Source organism: Salmo salar, chromosome 10, assembly GCF_965601325.2.
Source record: "Salmo salar chromosome 10, fSalSal1, whole genome shotgun sequence".
Classification (NCBI taxonomy): domain Eukaryota; kingdom Metazoa; phylum Chordata; class Actinopteri; order Salmoniformes; family Salmonidae; genus Salmo; species Salmo salar.
In genome coordinates this window covers 10040431-10058304 of record NC_138300.1, presented here as the reverse complement: position 1 = coordinate 10058304, position 17874 = coordinate 10040431, and the positions used below count along the sequence as shown (strand labels likewise).

General features: G+C 41.4%; 1 protein-coding gene across 1 annotated transcript; it reads left to right on the top strand.

The window, feature by feature from the left end:
- The first annotated feature begins 10 nt into the window (after positions 1-10).
- LOC145858539 (adhesion G protein-coupled receptor D2) lies at positions 11-11704 on the top strand. Its single transcript, XM_082956581.1, has 4 exons — positions 11-43; positions 8568-8592; positions 9308-9541; positions 11034-11704. The coding sequence occupies exons 3-4, from the start codon at positions 9337-9339 to the stop codon at positions 11702-11704; spliced, it is 876 nt and encodes a 291-aa protein (XP_082812707.1). The 5' UTR covers positions 11-43; positions 8568-8592; positions 9308-9336.
- The last annotated feature ends 6170 nt before the right edge of the window (positions 11705-17874 follow it).

Below are 17874 nucleotides of genomic sequence, written 5' to 3'. Positions count from 1 at the left end.
TCAAAGGATGCAGTGGTTTGGGATATTATACCCCAATTTACTTGTAAGTGCACTGTTTTCATTATTTTAGGGCATGCTTTATATTTGATAGAATGTGTTATTGAACTTTCACACTGAATTTATGAAGGATCCACCCCATGTTCACTCAGCCCTATTCTCCCTCAAGCCAATGTTTCATAAGACCTACTAAGTACCCAGTGAACAAATTTCCATCATAATTGGCATCAATATTGGGGAGTAAGGGCCCGATTCAGACTTAGGAAATGTACGCCTTTCCTATGCATGCCATTCCTACACACTTCTCAGTAGTTCAGATTTACCTTATGCAGGTGTGGTTCCCTTGCACATTCTGACAACAATTGAATTAAACTGCTGAAAACCCTCCCACTTGCAGGCCAACAGATTTTCTTGTGGAGTTTTCATTCAATATGGGATTCCGTACATGTATTTAAAGTCATCCCTTTGAATTTGGTGTACTTTTTAAAATATGTGTATCAGCAGACTCACTAGAATATATGGAGAGAACGGTTCAGGGCCTGGTTTCCCAAAAACTTCTTAAGGCTAAATTCATTGTTAGAACCTTCGTAGCAACATAATTAAATCTCCTAGCTGTTTAACAAAACCATCGATATTAACATTGCACTTGAAAACACTTGTAATCTAACGCTGCCTCAGACCACTTGTAGAACTGCTAAGTGTGTCGTTGCATGCTGACTAGACTGGGCACGCGCATGCATGTTGATTTTGTCCATCTGTAACAGTGTAGGTTCCGTCCCTCTCTTCACCCCAACCCGGGCTCGAACCAGGGACCCTTGCACACATCAACAACTAACACCCACCGAAGCATCGTTACCCATCGCGCCACAAAAGCCGCGGCCCTTGCAACGCAAGGGGAAACCCTACTTCAAGTCTCAGAGCGAGTGACGTCACTGATTGAAACGCTATTAGCGCGCACCGCCGCTAACTAACTAGCCATTTCACATCGGTTACACATCCACACCAGACACGATTGAGACACGCAGGTTGAAATATCAAAACGAACTCTGAACCAACTATATTAATTTGGGGACAGGTCAAAACGCATGTAACATTCATGGACATTTATCTAGCTAGCTAGTGTGCTATTGCTAGCTAATTTGGGTTATTTTATTTTACCTAAAATGCACAAGGTCCTTTTTTTCTGGTTCTTTGTAGAATCTTGACCCATTTTGAGTCTCACAAAATCATGTGTTCTCCAATAATTAATCCACAGATAAAAGGGGAAACCTAGTTAGTTTCTAGTAATCTCTCCTTCAGTCTTCTTCTTCTGTGGACTTTATATGGTGGTTGGCAAGCAGGTTCTATTTTAGCGCCTGGATGCTCAGACGTTTGTTGACACGCACGAGCAGTTTGGATGAAATTATTGAATAACATGTATGTGTCACCAATTACTGTTCCAAAAGGATTTGTAAAAATAATTGTGGCGCTCAAAACACGTGCAAATTCCCATAGGAACACAGCCATTTTAAAAATGCAGGGCTTTTGCAATGTGTCATGCCTTAATTCCTTGTCTTACCGGAATGATATAGGGTACCAGTCAAAAGTTTGGACACATCTACTCATTCCAGTGTTTTATTTTATTTTTACTATATTCTATATTGTAGAATAATAGTGAAGACATCCAAACTATCAAATAACACATATGTAATCATGTAGTAACCAAAAAAGTGTTAAACAAATCAAAATATATTTTATATTTGAGATTCTTCAAAGTAGCCTTGATGACAGCTTTGCAAACTCTTGGCATGCTCAACCAGCCTCATGAGGTAGTCACCTGGAATGCATTTCAATTAACAGGTGTGACTTGTTAATTTGTGGAATTTCTTTCCTTAATGCATTTGAGCCAATCATTTGTGTTGTGACAAGGTAGGGTTGGCATACAGAATTTGAGGTCGACCAATTATGATTTTTCAACGCCGATACCGATTATTGGAGGACCAAAAAATCCGATACGATTAATCAGCCAATTTTTATATATATATTTGTAATAATGACAATTACAACAATACTAAATTAACACTTATTTTAACTTAATATAATACATCAATAAAATCTATTTAGTCTCAAATAATGCAAAAACAAAGTGTTGGAGAAGAAAGTAAAAGTACAATATTTGCCATGTAAAAAAGCTAACGTTTAAGTTCCTTGCTCAGAACATGAGAACATATGAAAGCTGGCGGTTCCTTTTAACATGAGTCTTCAATATTCCCAGGTAAGAAGTTTTAGGTTGTAGTTATTATAGGAATTATAGGACTATTTCTCTCTATACCATTTGTATTTCATATACCTTTGACTATTGGATGTTCTTATAGGCACTATAGTATTGCCAGCCTAATCTCGGGAGTTGATAGGCTTGAAGTCATAAACAGCTCAATGCTTGAAGCACAGCGAAGAGCTCCTGGCAAATGCAGGAATGTGCTGATTGAATGAATGCTTACGAGCCTGCTGCTGCCTACCACCGCTCAGTCAGACTGCTCTATCAAATATCAAATCATAGACTTAATTATAGTATAATAACACACAGAAAAACGAGCTTTAGGTCATTAATATGGTCAAATCCGGAAACTATCATTTCGAAAACAAAACGTTTTTCCTTTCAGTGAAATACAGAACCGTTCCGTATTTTATCTAACGGGTGGCATCCCTAAGTCTAAATATTGCTGTTACATTGCACAACCTTCAATGTTATGTCATAATTATTTACAATTCTGGCAAATTAGTTACGGTCTTTGTTCGGAAGAAATGGTCTTCACACAGTTCGCAACGAGCCAGGCTGCCCAAACTGCTGCATATACCCTGACTCTGCTTGCACAGAACACAAGAGAAGTGACACAATTTCCCTAGTTAAAATAAATTTGTGTTAGCATCAATATTAACTAAATATGCAGGTTTAAAAATATATACTTGTGTATTGATTTTAAGAAATGCATTGATGTTTATGGTTAGGTAGACATTGGTGCAACGACAGTGCTTTTTTCGCGAATGCGCTTGTTAATTCATCACCCGTTTGGCGAAGTAGGCTGTGATTCGATGATAAATTAACAGGCACCACATCGATTATATGCAACGCAGGACAAGCTAGATAAACTAGTAATATCATCAGCCATGTGTAGTTAACTAGTGATTATGTTAAGCTTGATTGTTTTTTAGAAGATAAGTGTAATGCTAGCTAGTACCCTACCTTGGCTCCTTGCTGCACTCGCTTAACAGGTGGTCAGCCTGCCACGCAGTCTCCTCGTGGAGTGCAATGTAATCGGCCATAATCGGTGTCCAAAAATGCAGATTACCGATTGGTATGAAAACTTGAAATCGGCCCTAATTAATTGGCCATTCGATTAATCGGTCAACCTCTAGACAGGATATAGCCCTATTTTGTAAAAGACCAAGTCCATATTATGGCAAGAACAGCTCAATTAAGCAAAGAGAAACGACAGTCCATCATTACTTTAACTTGTTATGGATAGGGGGCAGTATTTTCACGGCCGGATAAAAAACGTACCCGATTTAATCTGATTATTACTCCTGCCCAGAAACTAGAATATGCATATAAATATTAGCTTTGGATAGAAAACACTCCAAAGTTTCTAAAACTGTTTGAATGGTGTCTGTGAGTATAACAGAACTCATTTGGCAGGCCAAAACCTGAGAAGATTCCAAACAGGAAGCGCCCTCTCTGACTATTTCTTGGCCTTCTTGATCATCTCTATCCAAAACAGGGGATCTCTGTGGTAACGTGACATTTTCTAACGCTCCCATAGGCTCTCAGAAGGCGCAAGAACGTTGAATGATGACTTTGCAGGCCATGGCTGAAAAACAGTAGCGCATTTGGATAGTGGTCGATCTGAGAACAATGAGACTGGGGGCGCGTGCACGAGATGACTCCATGTTTTTATTTTTTCGTCTTTGAACGAAAACAGGGTTTCCCGGTCGGAATATTATCGCTTTTTTACGAGAAAAATCGCATAAAAATTGATTTTAAACAGCGCTTGACATGCTTCGAAGTACGGTAATGGAATATTTTGAATTTTTTTGTCATGAAACGCGCCGGGCGCGTCACCCTTCTTTACCCTTCGGATAGTGTCTTGAACGCACGAACAAAACGCCGCTATTTGGATATAACTATGGATTATTTGGAACCAAACCAACATTTGTTATTGAAGTAGAAGTCCTGGGAGTACATTCTGACGAAGAACAGCAAAGGTAATCCAATTTTTCTTATAGTAAATCTGAGTTTGGTGAGTACCAATCTTGGTGGGTGTCAAAATAGCTAGCCATGATGGCCTGGCTATCTACTCAGAAAATTGCAAAATGTGCTTTCACCGAAAAGCTATTTTAAAATCAGACACCGCGATTGCATAAAGGAGTTCTGTATCTATAATTCTTAAAATAATTGTTGTTTTTTGTGAACGTTTATTGTGAGTAATTTAGTAAATTCACCGGAAGTGTTCGGTGGGAATGCTAGTTCTGAACGTCACATGCTAATGTAAAAAGCTGGTTTTTGATATCAATATGAACTTGATTGAACAAAACATGCATGTATTGTATAACATAATGTCCTAGGAGTGTCATCTGATGAAGATCATCAAAGGTTAGTGCTGCATTTAGCTGTGGTTTTGTTTTTTGTGACATTATATGCTAGCTTGAAAAATGGGTGTCTATTTCTGGCTGAGTACTCTGCTGACATAATCTAATGTTTTGCTTTCGCTGTAAAGCCTTTTTGAAATCGGACAGTGTGGTTAGATAAAGGAGAGTCTTGTCTTTAAAATGGTGTAAAATAGTCATATGTTTGAAAAATTGAAGTTTTGGGATTTTTGAGGAATTTGTAATTCGCGCCACGCCTATCATTGGATATTGGAGCAGGTGTTCCGCTAGCGGAACGTCTAGATGTTAAGACATGAAAGCCAGTCAATCTGGAAAATTTCAAGTACTTTGAATGTTTCTTCAAGTGCAGTTGCAAAAACCATAAAGCGCTATGATGAAACTGGCCCTCATGAGGACCGCGACAGGAGAGGAAGACCCAGAGTTACCTCTGCTGCAGAGGGTAAGTTCATTAGAGTTAACGGCACCTCAGAAATTGTAGCGCAAATAAATGCTTCACAGAGTTCAAGTAGCAGACACATCTCAACATCAACTGTTCAGAGGACACTGCGTGAATCTGGCCTTCATGGTTTAATTGCTGCAGAGAAACAACTACTAAAGGACACCAATAAGAAGAGGAGACTTGTTTGGACCAAGAAACACGAGCATTGGACATTAGACTGTTGGAAATATGTCCTTTGGTCTTATGGATCTAAATTTGAGATTTTTGGTTCCAACTGCAGTGTCTTTGTGAGACACGAGTAGGTGAACGGATGATCTCCGCATGTGTGGTTCCCACCTTGAAGTATGGAGGAGGTGTGATGGTGTGGGGGTGCTTTGCCGGTGACACTGTTGGTGATTTATTTAGAATTCAAGGCACACTTAACCAGCATGGCTACCAGAGCGTTCCACAGCGATACACCATCCCATCTGGTTTGGGCTTAGTGGGATTGTCATTTGTTTTTGAACAGGACAATGACCCAACACACCTCCAGGCTGTGTAAGGGCTTTTCGACCAAGAAGGAGAGTGATGGAGTGCTGCATCAGATTCCAGGTGAAGCTAGTTGTGAGAATGCCAAAAGTGTGCAAAGCTGTCAAGGCAAAGGGTGACTACTTTAAAGAATTTAAAATTTAAAATATATTTTGATTTGTTTAACACTTTTTTTGGTTACTACACGATTCCATTTGTGTTATTTAATAGTTTTGATGTCTTCACTATTATTCTACAATGTAGAAAATACTAAAAATAAATAAAAACCCTTGAATGAGTCGGTGTGTCCAAATTTTTGACTGGTACTGTATGTATGAGGAGAAAGCTGAAGTCTCTACCTACCGTAGCTTATGCCTGCTCATATACTGTCCTTACCGCCACCATGGGGCACTCTGTTCACAACATTTTGCACTCGCCCACACGATACCATACACGTGATCTGTGGTTGTGAGGCCGGTTGGAGGTACTGCCAAATTCTCTAAAATGACTTTGGAGGTGGCTTATGGTAGAGAAATGGACATTCAATTTTCTGGCAATAGCTCTGGTGGACATTCCTGCAGTCCGCATGCCAATTTCACGGTCCCTCATAACTTAAGACACCTGTGGCATTGTGTAGTGACAAAACCGCACATTTAAGTGGCCTTTTACTGTCCCCAGCACAAGTATGCCTGTTTAGTGATCATGCTGTTTAATCAGCTTCTTGAAATGCCACACCTGTCAGGTGGATGGATTATCTTGGCAAAGGACAAATGCTCACTAACAGGGATGTAAATAAATTTCAGCACAATTTGAGAGAAATAAGGTTTTGTGCATATGTACAATTTCTGGGATCTTTTATTTCAGCTCATGAAACATGGGACCAACACTTTATGTTGCGTTTATGTTTTTGTTAAGTATAATTTATTTTGTCAGACAGGGATTACTTTGATACAATTTGTATACAGTAATTGAATTGTATGGCAGTGGATTTTAACTATTTGTGCAATATCTTCTCATTCTTGTTTAGCTGTCTTTTTATGTAGTCTGCTCATAATCTTGCATGAATCGTAAATGTAGGCGAAGGCGCAACAACTTTCTGTATTGTATGAAGCTCACTCAATGCTGTTAGAGGTGTCCCATATCACAACCTATTCTAAGGAGAGGTTTCATCCATTGGATCAACTATAATTTGCACTTAAAACCTTGCATAAAGTCCTCGTAATTTTTTGTCTTCTCTAATTATATGACACTTTTTGTACCTCTTGGTAAAGATTTGAAACCTCACAATCATGTCACAATTTGAAAGTGAGCATAATACAAAATGTTCCATATTTGTGCATATGGAACATCTCTGGGATCTTTTATTTCAGCCCATGTGTTACTACCTTGCATTTTATTTTCGAACTCTCCAATGGCACGGAAAATGTGGGGTGATCTCTCTATAAAAGTTGCTGGCCACACACCAATACACGGATTTGACAGTCAAACTATGACTTAAAATGGCTTGTTCCCTTTTCCGTGATGGCAGCCTCCCGAAATCAACATCTGACATTCCAAAATATAGATATAAGCCTTCTACAAGTTCTCATCTAACCAACCATGTATAGGTTATTCAAAATGTCTCTGTGGCCTTTGAATAGTGTTAGTTTAAACAGTGCTACACCCCAAATGTTTGCCCCCTGTTCTATTGATTTCAGCGTGATATCGATGGAAGTGATTAACAAAAAAAGTGTTGCGTTACACTTACATAGTTGGCGACCCACTTGAAACAAAATGCAACACTTAAATGTAGCTAGTTGTCTTTTACAAATTGTCCTCTAACCAGTGATGTACATATTATTCCCAGATTCCATGTGTTTTTTTTGAGCTGTTTTAACAGAAGGTGCAACCTCATCTCCCCCCTCTCGTGCAATTGATTTCAACGTGATAATCGATGAGTGATTGACAAAACAGTGTTGTGTTTCTTTTTGTTTTTGTGACCCCCGTATCAAAATGCAACATTCCAACATGTACAGTAGCTGACTGTGTTCTGCAGGTTGTCATCTAACCAGTGATGTAAAAATATCTCTAGTTTCCATGTGGCTTTTGAGTTGTGGTAGTTTCAAAAGTGCAACCCCCCCCCCCCCCCCATTTAAAACTGTGTTTTGACATTGAGGTGTTTATCAAAATCTTGGCAACAGGAAGCAGCGACAGCATCATTTTCAACATGAATTTTCAATGGTATTGTACTTAATCGTGTAAAAACTAATGAATGAGTCCAAAAACATGCACTGATTGAATTATTTTGATGATGTACCAGAAATCACCAAAACGTGTTTGCCCTGCCTAGTATTGAATCATTGGTGACTGGAAGTTGAAACATATCTCTTCCTTTCATTTGGGTTGCCGACCCCGGGTTTAGAAGATATAACTAAGGGAACATGGGGCTGAGGGAACATGGGGCTGAGGGAACATGGGGCTGAGGGAACATGGGGCTGAGGGAACATGGGGCTGAGGGAACATGGGGCTGAGGGAACATGGGGCTGAGGGAACATGGGGCTGAGGGAACATGGGGCTGAGGGAACATGGGGCTGAGGGAACATGGGGCTGAGGGACATGGGGCTGAGGGAACATGGGGCTGAGGGACATGGGGCTGTGGGAACTGAGGGAACATGGGGCTGAGGGAACATGGGGCTGAGGGAACATGGGGCTGAGGGAACCGAGGGAACATAAGGTTGAGGGAACATAGACATGGTCAGGCTACTCGGACCATAAATACGCTAGTGTACACCATACGTTGTTTTAAAACACCTAAATGGACACATTTTCTTTATCATAGGCTACTTCCCAAGCACAAATATTATTCTTACTACAACATTTATAGTAGGGGTCCCCAGTCCCCAGTTTTCCACTAGTTACACTTGATAGTGATTTAGATAAGACATCAAATGTCAGGAATCAAATGATAATACAATAACCTAGGTTTTGTTTTATTCCGTAGATTTGGTTTCATCACTGTACATCAGGTAAGTAGTCTTTAATCTGTTGACATGTAAGTGATATATTCTGAGTTAAAGTTGGTAATAACGTTGCATAACAGCCACCATGAACTGTAACTTACAAGGCATGTATGACAAAGTTATAAGCTATAGTTATTACTTGAGTTCTCGTACAACTGTAAGAAGTCAATGACTTCACCGCACTTAACCGGGGTTGAACCATATTGTTGGTTAAGGGCTTGTAAGTAAGCATTTCACGGCAAGGTCTACACCTGTTGTATTCGGTGCATGTGACAAATACAATTTGATTTGATTGAGCATGTGGTCTCAGTTATACTGTACATCCAGCAGTTGCCATTTTCCTGTCATTAATCTCCCACTATGCTGAGATAATGCAAAATGGGCATTGTTGACCAAAAACATGGTTGAACAGCGGCCCAAGAAAGCCATAGTGCAACGACAGCCACTATAAGTCCCTGTATTCCCTAGCAGTGCATACAAATTCCTAGATAGTGAGCTCCATTGTTAACCAGGGTCATGTTCATTTGGGCACACCGTAGCAAAATGTTAGAAAACTTATTGCAGGGGAGGGGGGGGGGGGGACGGTAAGGGAGTACCTGGACCTGTTCAATGAGAAAAGCTTATTTTCTGATTTATTTGGCAAAAAGCTTCAAAACCTTTGGTACCCTAATGAACATGATCTCGCTCCTCTCCTCAACCACTCTTTGTGTTCTCTGGGCAGATACAGCTTTGACGTTGGAGAGCAGGACCATGTTCACATACGACGAGTCCTACTACGAGTACGTACCCGACAGGCTACCTTGGCATGGGGCCGGACGCCTCTGTAGCCAGCGCTCGGGGGCCTTAGCCACGGTATCCAACACCTTCGAGAACCGAGAGCTCACCACCTTCTTAAAGTCCCTGAACATAACCCACCCCGTGTGGATCGGCAGGAAAGTCATGACACACTTAAAGAGTGAGATCAGTCACTATGCTATTGCCATATTTGACAGTTTTAAGATTTCAGCACCTTCTCTGTCTCACAGTAGAGTCTTTGTTAGAGGTCGGCCGATTATGATTTTTCAACGCCAATACCGATTATTGGAGGACCAAAAAAAGCAGAAACCGATTAATCAATATTTATATATATATTTGTAATAATGACAATTACAACAATACTGAATGAACAATGAACACTTTTATTTTAACTTAATATAATACATAATACAATAAAATCTATTTAGTCTCAAATAAATAATGAAACATGTTCAATTTGGTTTAAATAATGCAAAAACTAAGTGTTGGAGAAGAAAGTAAAAGTGCAATATGTGCCATGTAAAAAAGCTAACGTTTAAGTTCCTTGCTCAGAACATGAGAACATATGAAAGCTGGTGGTTCCTTTTAACATGAGTCTTCAATATTCCCAGGTAAGAAGTTTTAGGTTGTAGTTATTATAGGACTATTTCTCTCTATACCATTTGTATTTCATATACCTTTGACTATTGGATGTTCTAATAGGTACTTTAGTATTGCCAGCCTAATCTTGGGAGTTGATAGGCTTGAAGTCATAAACAGCGCAATGGTTTTACGCATTGTGAAGAGCTGCTGGCAAATGCAGTAAAGTGCTGTTTGAATGAATGTTTACGAGCCTGCTGCTGCCTACCACCGCTCAGTCAGACTGCTCTATCAAATCATAGACTTAATTATAATATAATAACACAGAAATACGAGCCTTTGGTCATTAATATGGTCAAATCCGGAAACTATCATTTCGAAAACAAAACGTTTATTCTTTCAGTGAAATACGGAACTGTTCCGTATTTTATCTAACGGGTAGCATCCATAAGTGCATTTACATTTACATTTAAGTCATTTAGCAGACGCTCTTATCCAGAGCGACTTACAGTAGTGAATGCATACATTTCATACATTTCATTTCATTTCATGCATTTTTTGGATAAAAAAATCAAAAATCTAAGTATTGCTGTTACATTGCACAACCTTCAATGTTATGTCATAATTATTTACAATTCTGGCAAATTAATTACGGTCTTTGTTCGGAACAAATGTTCACAACGAGCCAGGCGGCCCAAACTGTTGCATATACCCTGACTCTGCGTGCAATGAACGCAAGAGAAGTGACACAATTTCCCTAGTTTAATCGGCCATGTAATCGGTCATGATCGGTGTCAAAAAAATGCGGATTACCGATTGCTATGAAAACTTGAAATCGGCCCTAATTAATCGGCCATTCCGATTAATCGGTCGGCCTCTAGTCTTTGTGCAGACATTTTAAATTGGACTGAGGACATGGTCATCGGCCTTACTATCCTGCAGTCTAGTGAATAAGTGTTTGCAACCTAAATATGACCACAATTGGAGTTGCGTAATATTGTTCCGTCCCTTTTATGTCTGTGTCCAAGTTGTATAATGAATGTGACTGTTCTCTCTCTGTCCACCACGCAAAGGTTACGCCGAGACTCTTATTCTGGAGTTTGACGGGAGATCCGACGTGAAGAACGCGCGCCTCCTGCACAAGTTCCCCGCCATGTGCGAAGTGACCGTTTGCACCCGCGTCCGCTTCGATCCGGCCTGCTACGGATTTTCCACTGTCTTTTCTTATTCCATCCAGTCATTCATTAATGAGTTCCAGCTCCGCGCCAGGCTGATCCAGGGCCAGCCCGTCCAGCTGGCTCTGCTGGTCCATGGCATGCACGGGCCCTACCAGGAGGCATTCCGCCATGATGGCTCCTGGCACTCGCTGTGCGTGAGCTGGTCGTGCCACGGCGGACGCTGGGCCCTGTTTGCCAATGGCCGCCTGGTCAACCGGGGTGACAGCCTGTACAGCGCAGGTGACGTGGGCCCTGATGGCCACTTCATCCTGGGCCAGGAGCAGGACTCGTTCGGGGGCTCGTTCAAGAGCGCAGAGTCCTTCTCGGGTAGTCTCACGCAGCTGCACATTTGGGAGCGGGTGTTGAACGACAGCGAAATCCACACCATGGAAAAAGAGTGCTCTCCCGCCTCATCCGGGCTGGTATTCAAGTGGAGCGCCACAGTTCTGGAAGTGGAGTCCTCCCTGAAGAGGCTCTGGGGAGACTCGCCGTGCCAAGGTAAGGACCACGTGGGCGGACATGCTTGATTTAAAGCGGACTACCCCTGGAGCTAGTCTGGGCTGTCCCAGCATATTCTCTCTCTCTCTCTCTCTCTCTCTCTCTCTCTCTCTCTCTCTCTCTCTCTCTCCTCTCTCTCTCTCTCTCTCTCTCTCTCTCTCTCTCTCTCTCTCTCTCTCTCTCTCTCTCTCTCTCTCTCTCTCTCTCTCTCTCTCTCTCTCTCTCTCTCTCTCTCTCTCTCTCTCTCTCTCTCTCGAGCCTGCATTTGGAGGTTCCATGTCTCTCTCTCTCGAGCCTGCATTTGGAGGTTCCATGTCTCTCTCTCTAGAGCCTGCATTTGGAGGTTCCATGTCTCTCTCTCTAGAGCCTGCATTTGGAGGTTCCATGTCTCTCTCTCTAGAGCCTGCATTTGGAGGTTCCATGTCTCTCCGGCAGCTCCCTCTTCCTTCATGAATAGGGGAGCAGATTGGCAAGTTGTAATTGGCAAACTCAGCCCAGTAATGGTTGTAAATATTTCATGTGCGTGGTAATGAATCCCACCCTTCAAAACAAACTCTCCTTTATGACATCGCCATCTCAGCTGCCTGGGCTCTCGTTATGGAGACCGTAGGGAATAGGGTCCCTAATGGCACCCTATTCCATACATAGTGCACTACTTTTGACCAAACCTGGTCAAAAGTAGTGCCCTATATAGGGAATAGTGTGCCATTTGGCATGCAACAAAGGAGAACACACAGGCAGATGTTCTATCTCCATATATATCAAACCCAGACTGTACGCCTCCTTCCGTTCCTTATCGGACCATTTAAGAATGTTGACTCATTCTGACATCATATGAAACCCAGCACATTAGGAGTGCACTCGCTTTCTCTTTCTATCAACTTTTTTACTTCCTAAAAGCATTGCATATCCATTGCACAGCCAGAAGAGGATGGGACCTCCCCTCTGACCCTAGTTCCTCTCTAGGGACTCTATTTTATCAAACCTAACGCAATGGCCTTGTGGTTAGGGTGTCCGCCCTGAGTATGGAAGGTTGTGACTGAAAAATGGGACCTGATGCGTCTCTGCTTGGCACTCAGCATTTAGGAGATAGATTGGGGGTAAGGCCCTACGATAGACTAGTGTCCTTTCCCACGGGGTGTACATCAAGCTGCCTCACGCTACAGAAACAGGAGATAGGCTCCTGCCCTATGAGCCGTTTCGACTCGCACAAGCCAAGGCTCATGCAAGACTACTTACTTACTAATTCAATGGTAAATCTAAGTGTTGGCGGTAGAGCTATAAGTCTGGGGGTGTGTCAAATATTTTTCACTTTTCACAGCTGGAATTATGAGTGAAATAATTGATGGTGGCGTGAAAGGGCTGGGTTTTGATTAATAAACAAGTTGTAGGTGTGACAAGGGCTTGGCCACTGACTGGCCAATCAACGCATTCCATGGCTTAATACGGCATGCGTTTGTCTCAAGTTCTATAGGTTATTGACTATCTTTGCGTTTTCATCAACTCCAATTCAGCTAGGGGCATGGACTATTCTCTTCCTGGTCCATTGTGGATTGATACTACAGTTCATTAAATAGTATAGGCCAGAGTAACGAGTAATAGCAACAGTACAAAATAGTGCTGAGCATTTAACCGAAATTTTGCTTATTTAATTTTTTTTAAACAACTAATTGACTGCTAGTTGTTTAATTATTTTCATTCCATTTCGTTCTTTTTTGGTTTTTGAGTGCAATGTGCAGTTTATCTAGCGATAAATCAGATCAAGCCTGAACTGTGAGATGTAGTAGGGAGGTGTAATCTCCAACAGGCCAATATTCTACATAGTTTAGCGCAGAAAACATGGTAATTAACTACAATGACCATAATCCATTGCGCACCTACTTGTCTGTTCTGAGATGGAGAAGAGACAGAAAGATCTCGCAATCGAAAGGGATAAAGAGCAGTTGCTTCGTGACGTATCTCTACTTGAAAATACATGATCTAAGATTGATAGTTGGTATTCAGCAGTTATAAAAGTGTGTTTTTTATTTTGAAGCACTACTGAAAAAGTGATTTGTGTCAGACGGTATAGGCAACAGTTCTGTAGAGATGAGATGATGACTTGGAATGAAATAATAGTCTTCAAATAGGCCTAAAACAAATGTAATATACACAACAATTAAAATATTTCATTAAAGTAAAGTAATGTGAATACATTATGGTTAATAAGTGATAAGCAGTAATGCCAGTCATTTTATTAATAGTTTTTCTGTGGGGGGTGAAACTGAAACAGCACTCCTCTAAAAGCTCAGTACTAGTAAAAGAAAAATGAACATCCAGTGTTTGCTCAATAGCCTATGTTTGGAGTGTTGGCAGTCAATATTGTTGTAATTGGCTTTAAAAGCCTAGCGTACTGTAACGGCTGTCTTCGGGTAGAGAGGACCAAGGCGCAGCGGGTTGCGTGCTCATCATATTATTTATTTTAAATAAAGACTGTGAACACGGAAAAACAATAAACCAAGAAACGACGACAGGAAACAGTTTAGCAGGCTATACACATAACAGCAGTGCTAAAGACAACTACCCACAAAATGCCAAACCAAACACACACCTCTATATAGGACTCTCAATCAGAGGCAACTAGAAACACCTGCCTCCAATTGAGAGTCCAACACCCAATCCTAAACATAGAAAAACTAAACTAGACAGAACGTAGAAATACATACAAAACACAAAACCTCTGCCACGTCCTGACCAAAACTAATACAATTACTCCCTCTGCTGGTCAGGACGTGACACGTACATATCTTTACTCATTGCACTTTTCCTAAAATAAAAATACTAGGCTCCCGTAAAATGTATTGTATGTGTGAGGCAGGTTCTCAATAAGCAAAATATAGCCTAGGCCTACCATTGATAGTGCATTATAGTAATGAATAATTTAAGTTAAGCGGAGCCAGTTCAGAAAATAAACCTGAGTGCCCCTCCTCAGGCTGACGCATCAGCTGAGATGGCATCTACTGTATTAGAGGCTAGTATCAATCACGCCTACCTTATTTGGCGGCCTATTTAAGCTGACCGGGTCTGCTCACTCATCCTGCTGCCACTTACTGCTACTATGTGCTGGCTTCTTGTTCCCACCATCACCCCAACCTCTACCTGTTAGGTTCTGTGTTTCTGCCGGGGGGATTGGTATAGCTTACTGCACTCACTGCCTGTAGGCTATTTTATATTGATGCTTTGCTTGGGCAGTGAGATACCCTGATGGAGCAGAGCCTATATCGCCAAGACTTGCATTATCCATTGCTTAATAAATGGTTAAACATATTTCTACGTGGCGTTTTCTTTCTGAAATAAGTTTGTAGGAGTCTTTGGTAACCGGATGAGATGCTCTCTTTGGAGATGGGTATGGATACTTGAAGAAGCTAAATGAAGAATGCAGGTAGGCGCATACAGTGCATTCGGAAAGTATTCAGACCTTTTGACTTTTTCCACATTTTGTTAACATTACAACCTTATTCTAAAATGGATATCGTTACAAAAAAATCCTCATCAATCTACACAATACCCCATAATGGCAAAGCGAAAACAGGTTTGTAGAAATTTTAGCAAATGTATAATAATAAAAAACTGAAATACCTTAATGAATTATTCAGACCCTTTGCTATGAGACTCGACATGGAGCTCAGGTCCATCCTGTTTCAATTGATCATCCTTCCGATGTTTCTACAACTTGATTGGAGTCCACTTGTGGTAAATTCAATTGATTGGACATGATTTGGAAAGGCGCACACCTGTCTAATATAAGGTCCCACAGTTGACAGTGTATGCCGTGTATGTTGACTTGTATCTCCCTCACTAACTTTAAGCATCAGCTGTTAGAGCAGCTTACTGATCACTGCACCTGTACAGATGGGCTATCTGTAAATAGCCCACCCAACTACCTCATCCCATCCCATATTGCTATTTTGCACCCCAGTATCTCTACTTGCACATCATCATCTGTACATCTCACTCCAGTGTTAATGCTAAATTGTAATTATTTCATCACTATAGTATATTTATTGCCTTACCTCCCTAATGTTACTACATTTGCACACACTGTATATAGATTGTTCTATTGTGTTATTGACTCTGTTTGTTCATCCTATGTGTAACTCTGTGTTGTTGTTTTTGTCGCACTGCTTTGCTTTATCTTAGCCAGGTCGCAGTTGTAAATGAAAACTTGTTCTCAACTGGTTAAATAAAGGTGAAAAAATTAATAAAAATGTCAGAGCAAAAACCAAGCCATGAGGTCGAAGGAATTGTCTGTAGACCTCCGAGACAGGATTGTGTCGAGGTACAGATCTGGGGAAGGGTACCAAAACATTTCTACAGCATTGAAGGTCCCCAAGAACACAGTGGCCTCCATCATTCTTAATTGGGAGAAGTTTGGAACCACCAAGACTCTTCCTAGAGCTGGCCTCCTGGCCAAACTGAGCAATCAGGCGAGAAGGGACTTGGTCAGGGAGGGGACCAATAACCCGATGGTCACTCTGACAGTGCTCCAGAATTCCTCTGTGGAGATGGAGGACCTTCCAGAAGGACAGCCATCTCTGCCGAACTCCACCAATCAGGCCTTTATGGTAGAGTGGCCAGACAGAAGCCACTCCTCAGTAAAATGCACATGACATGCTTGGAGTTTGCGATGAAGCACCTGAAGGACAGACCATGAGAAACAAGGTTCTCTGGTCTGATGAAACCAAGATTGAACTCTTTGGCCTGAATGCCAAGCATCACGTCTGGAGGAGCCCTTGCACCATCCCTACGGTGAAGCATGGTGGTGGCAGCATCATGCTGCGGGCATGTTTTTCAGTGGCAGGGACTAAAAAGTACAGAAAGATCCTTGATGAAAACCTGCTCCAGAGTGCTCAGGACCTCAGACTGAGGCAAAGGTTCACCTTCCAACAGAACAACAAACCTAAGCACACAGCCAAGACAACACAGGAGTGGCTTTGAGACAAGTCTATGCATGTCCTTGAGTAGCCCAGCCAGAGCTCGGACTTGAACCCAATCGAACATCTCTGGAGAGACCTGAAAATAGCTGTGCAGCAACTTGAAGGGATCTGCAGAGAAGAATGGGAGAAACTCCCCAAATACAGGTGTGCCAACCTTGTAGCGTCCTACCTAAGAAGACTCGAGGCTGTAATCGCTGCCAAAGGTGCTTCAACAAAGTACTAGGGGTCTGAAAAGGGTCTGAATATTTATGTAAATGTGATATTTCAGTTTTTTTTCTTTTTCGTAAATTTGCTAAAATGTGTAAAAACCTGTTTTTTTGCTTCGTCATTATGGGGTATGGTGTGTAGGTTGATGAGGGGAAAAAAACTATTGCATCATTTTCAGAACAAGGCTGTAACGTAACAAAATGTGTGGCAAGTCAAGGGGTCTGAATACTTTCCGAATGCACCATATGTGTGTATGTTTAAGGATGTGCAGAATATTTTCTATTCAAGGCACATTGACTAAACACCTTTATGGATATGATACTTTGCAAGGCAAGGATAAAAAAGAAACAACACGTGGCTAGGTTAAGGGTAGCGGAGGGCTTGATATGGAAAACAAGAAATCTGTTTTTTAAAACAACTACCATATTTCTACACAGGATGGGGTCAGAAGCATGATATATCATATCTCTTCTCTTGTTCCATGGCACTGTGTGCACACGTAGGCCTAAAAAGACTCACCTGTGCGATGCTGCTAAACCAGCCTTGATTAAGAGGACATGTCTTTTCCATGGGCACTGTGTGTCATGGCTGAATAGTCTACTTTTCCGCTCTCAAAATCCATGCCATTATCAACTGCGTTACCATTAAGACCTGCTTTATGTGGGTCTTATCTTCCCATTAGCTCTGGGAAAATTGTCACTTTTGCACTTGTTTTTAAGGACATACCTAAAATATTGCCACACCTCCCACCTCAATGCAAGCGAGTTGATTTTAGACAGGTAAATTGCCGAACCTGGAGTTAGACACTTGTCTTCCTTCTATTAAGTTTTTCCTGGACAATGTGCTACTGCTTTTGCCTGCTGTTTGGGGATAAGGACAGGTTTTAGGGCTGTATTCCAGAATTCCCGGTTGGAATCCTTCCTGATTCTAGGAATCCTCCAACCTAGATATCTGGAAAACCTGAGCATTTTTGGAAGTTACCGTAAGTTTGCAACCCTCGACAATTTAATGTAAAG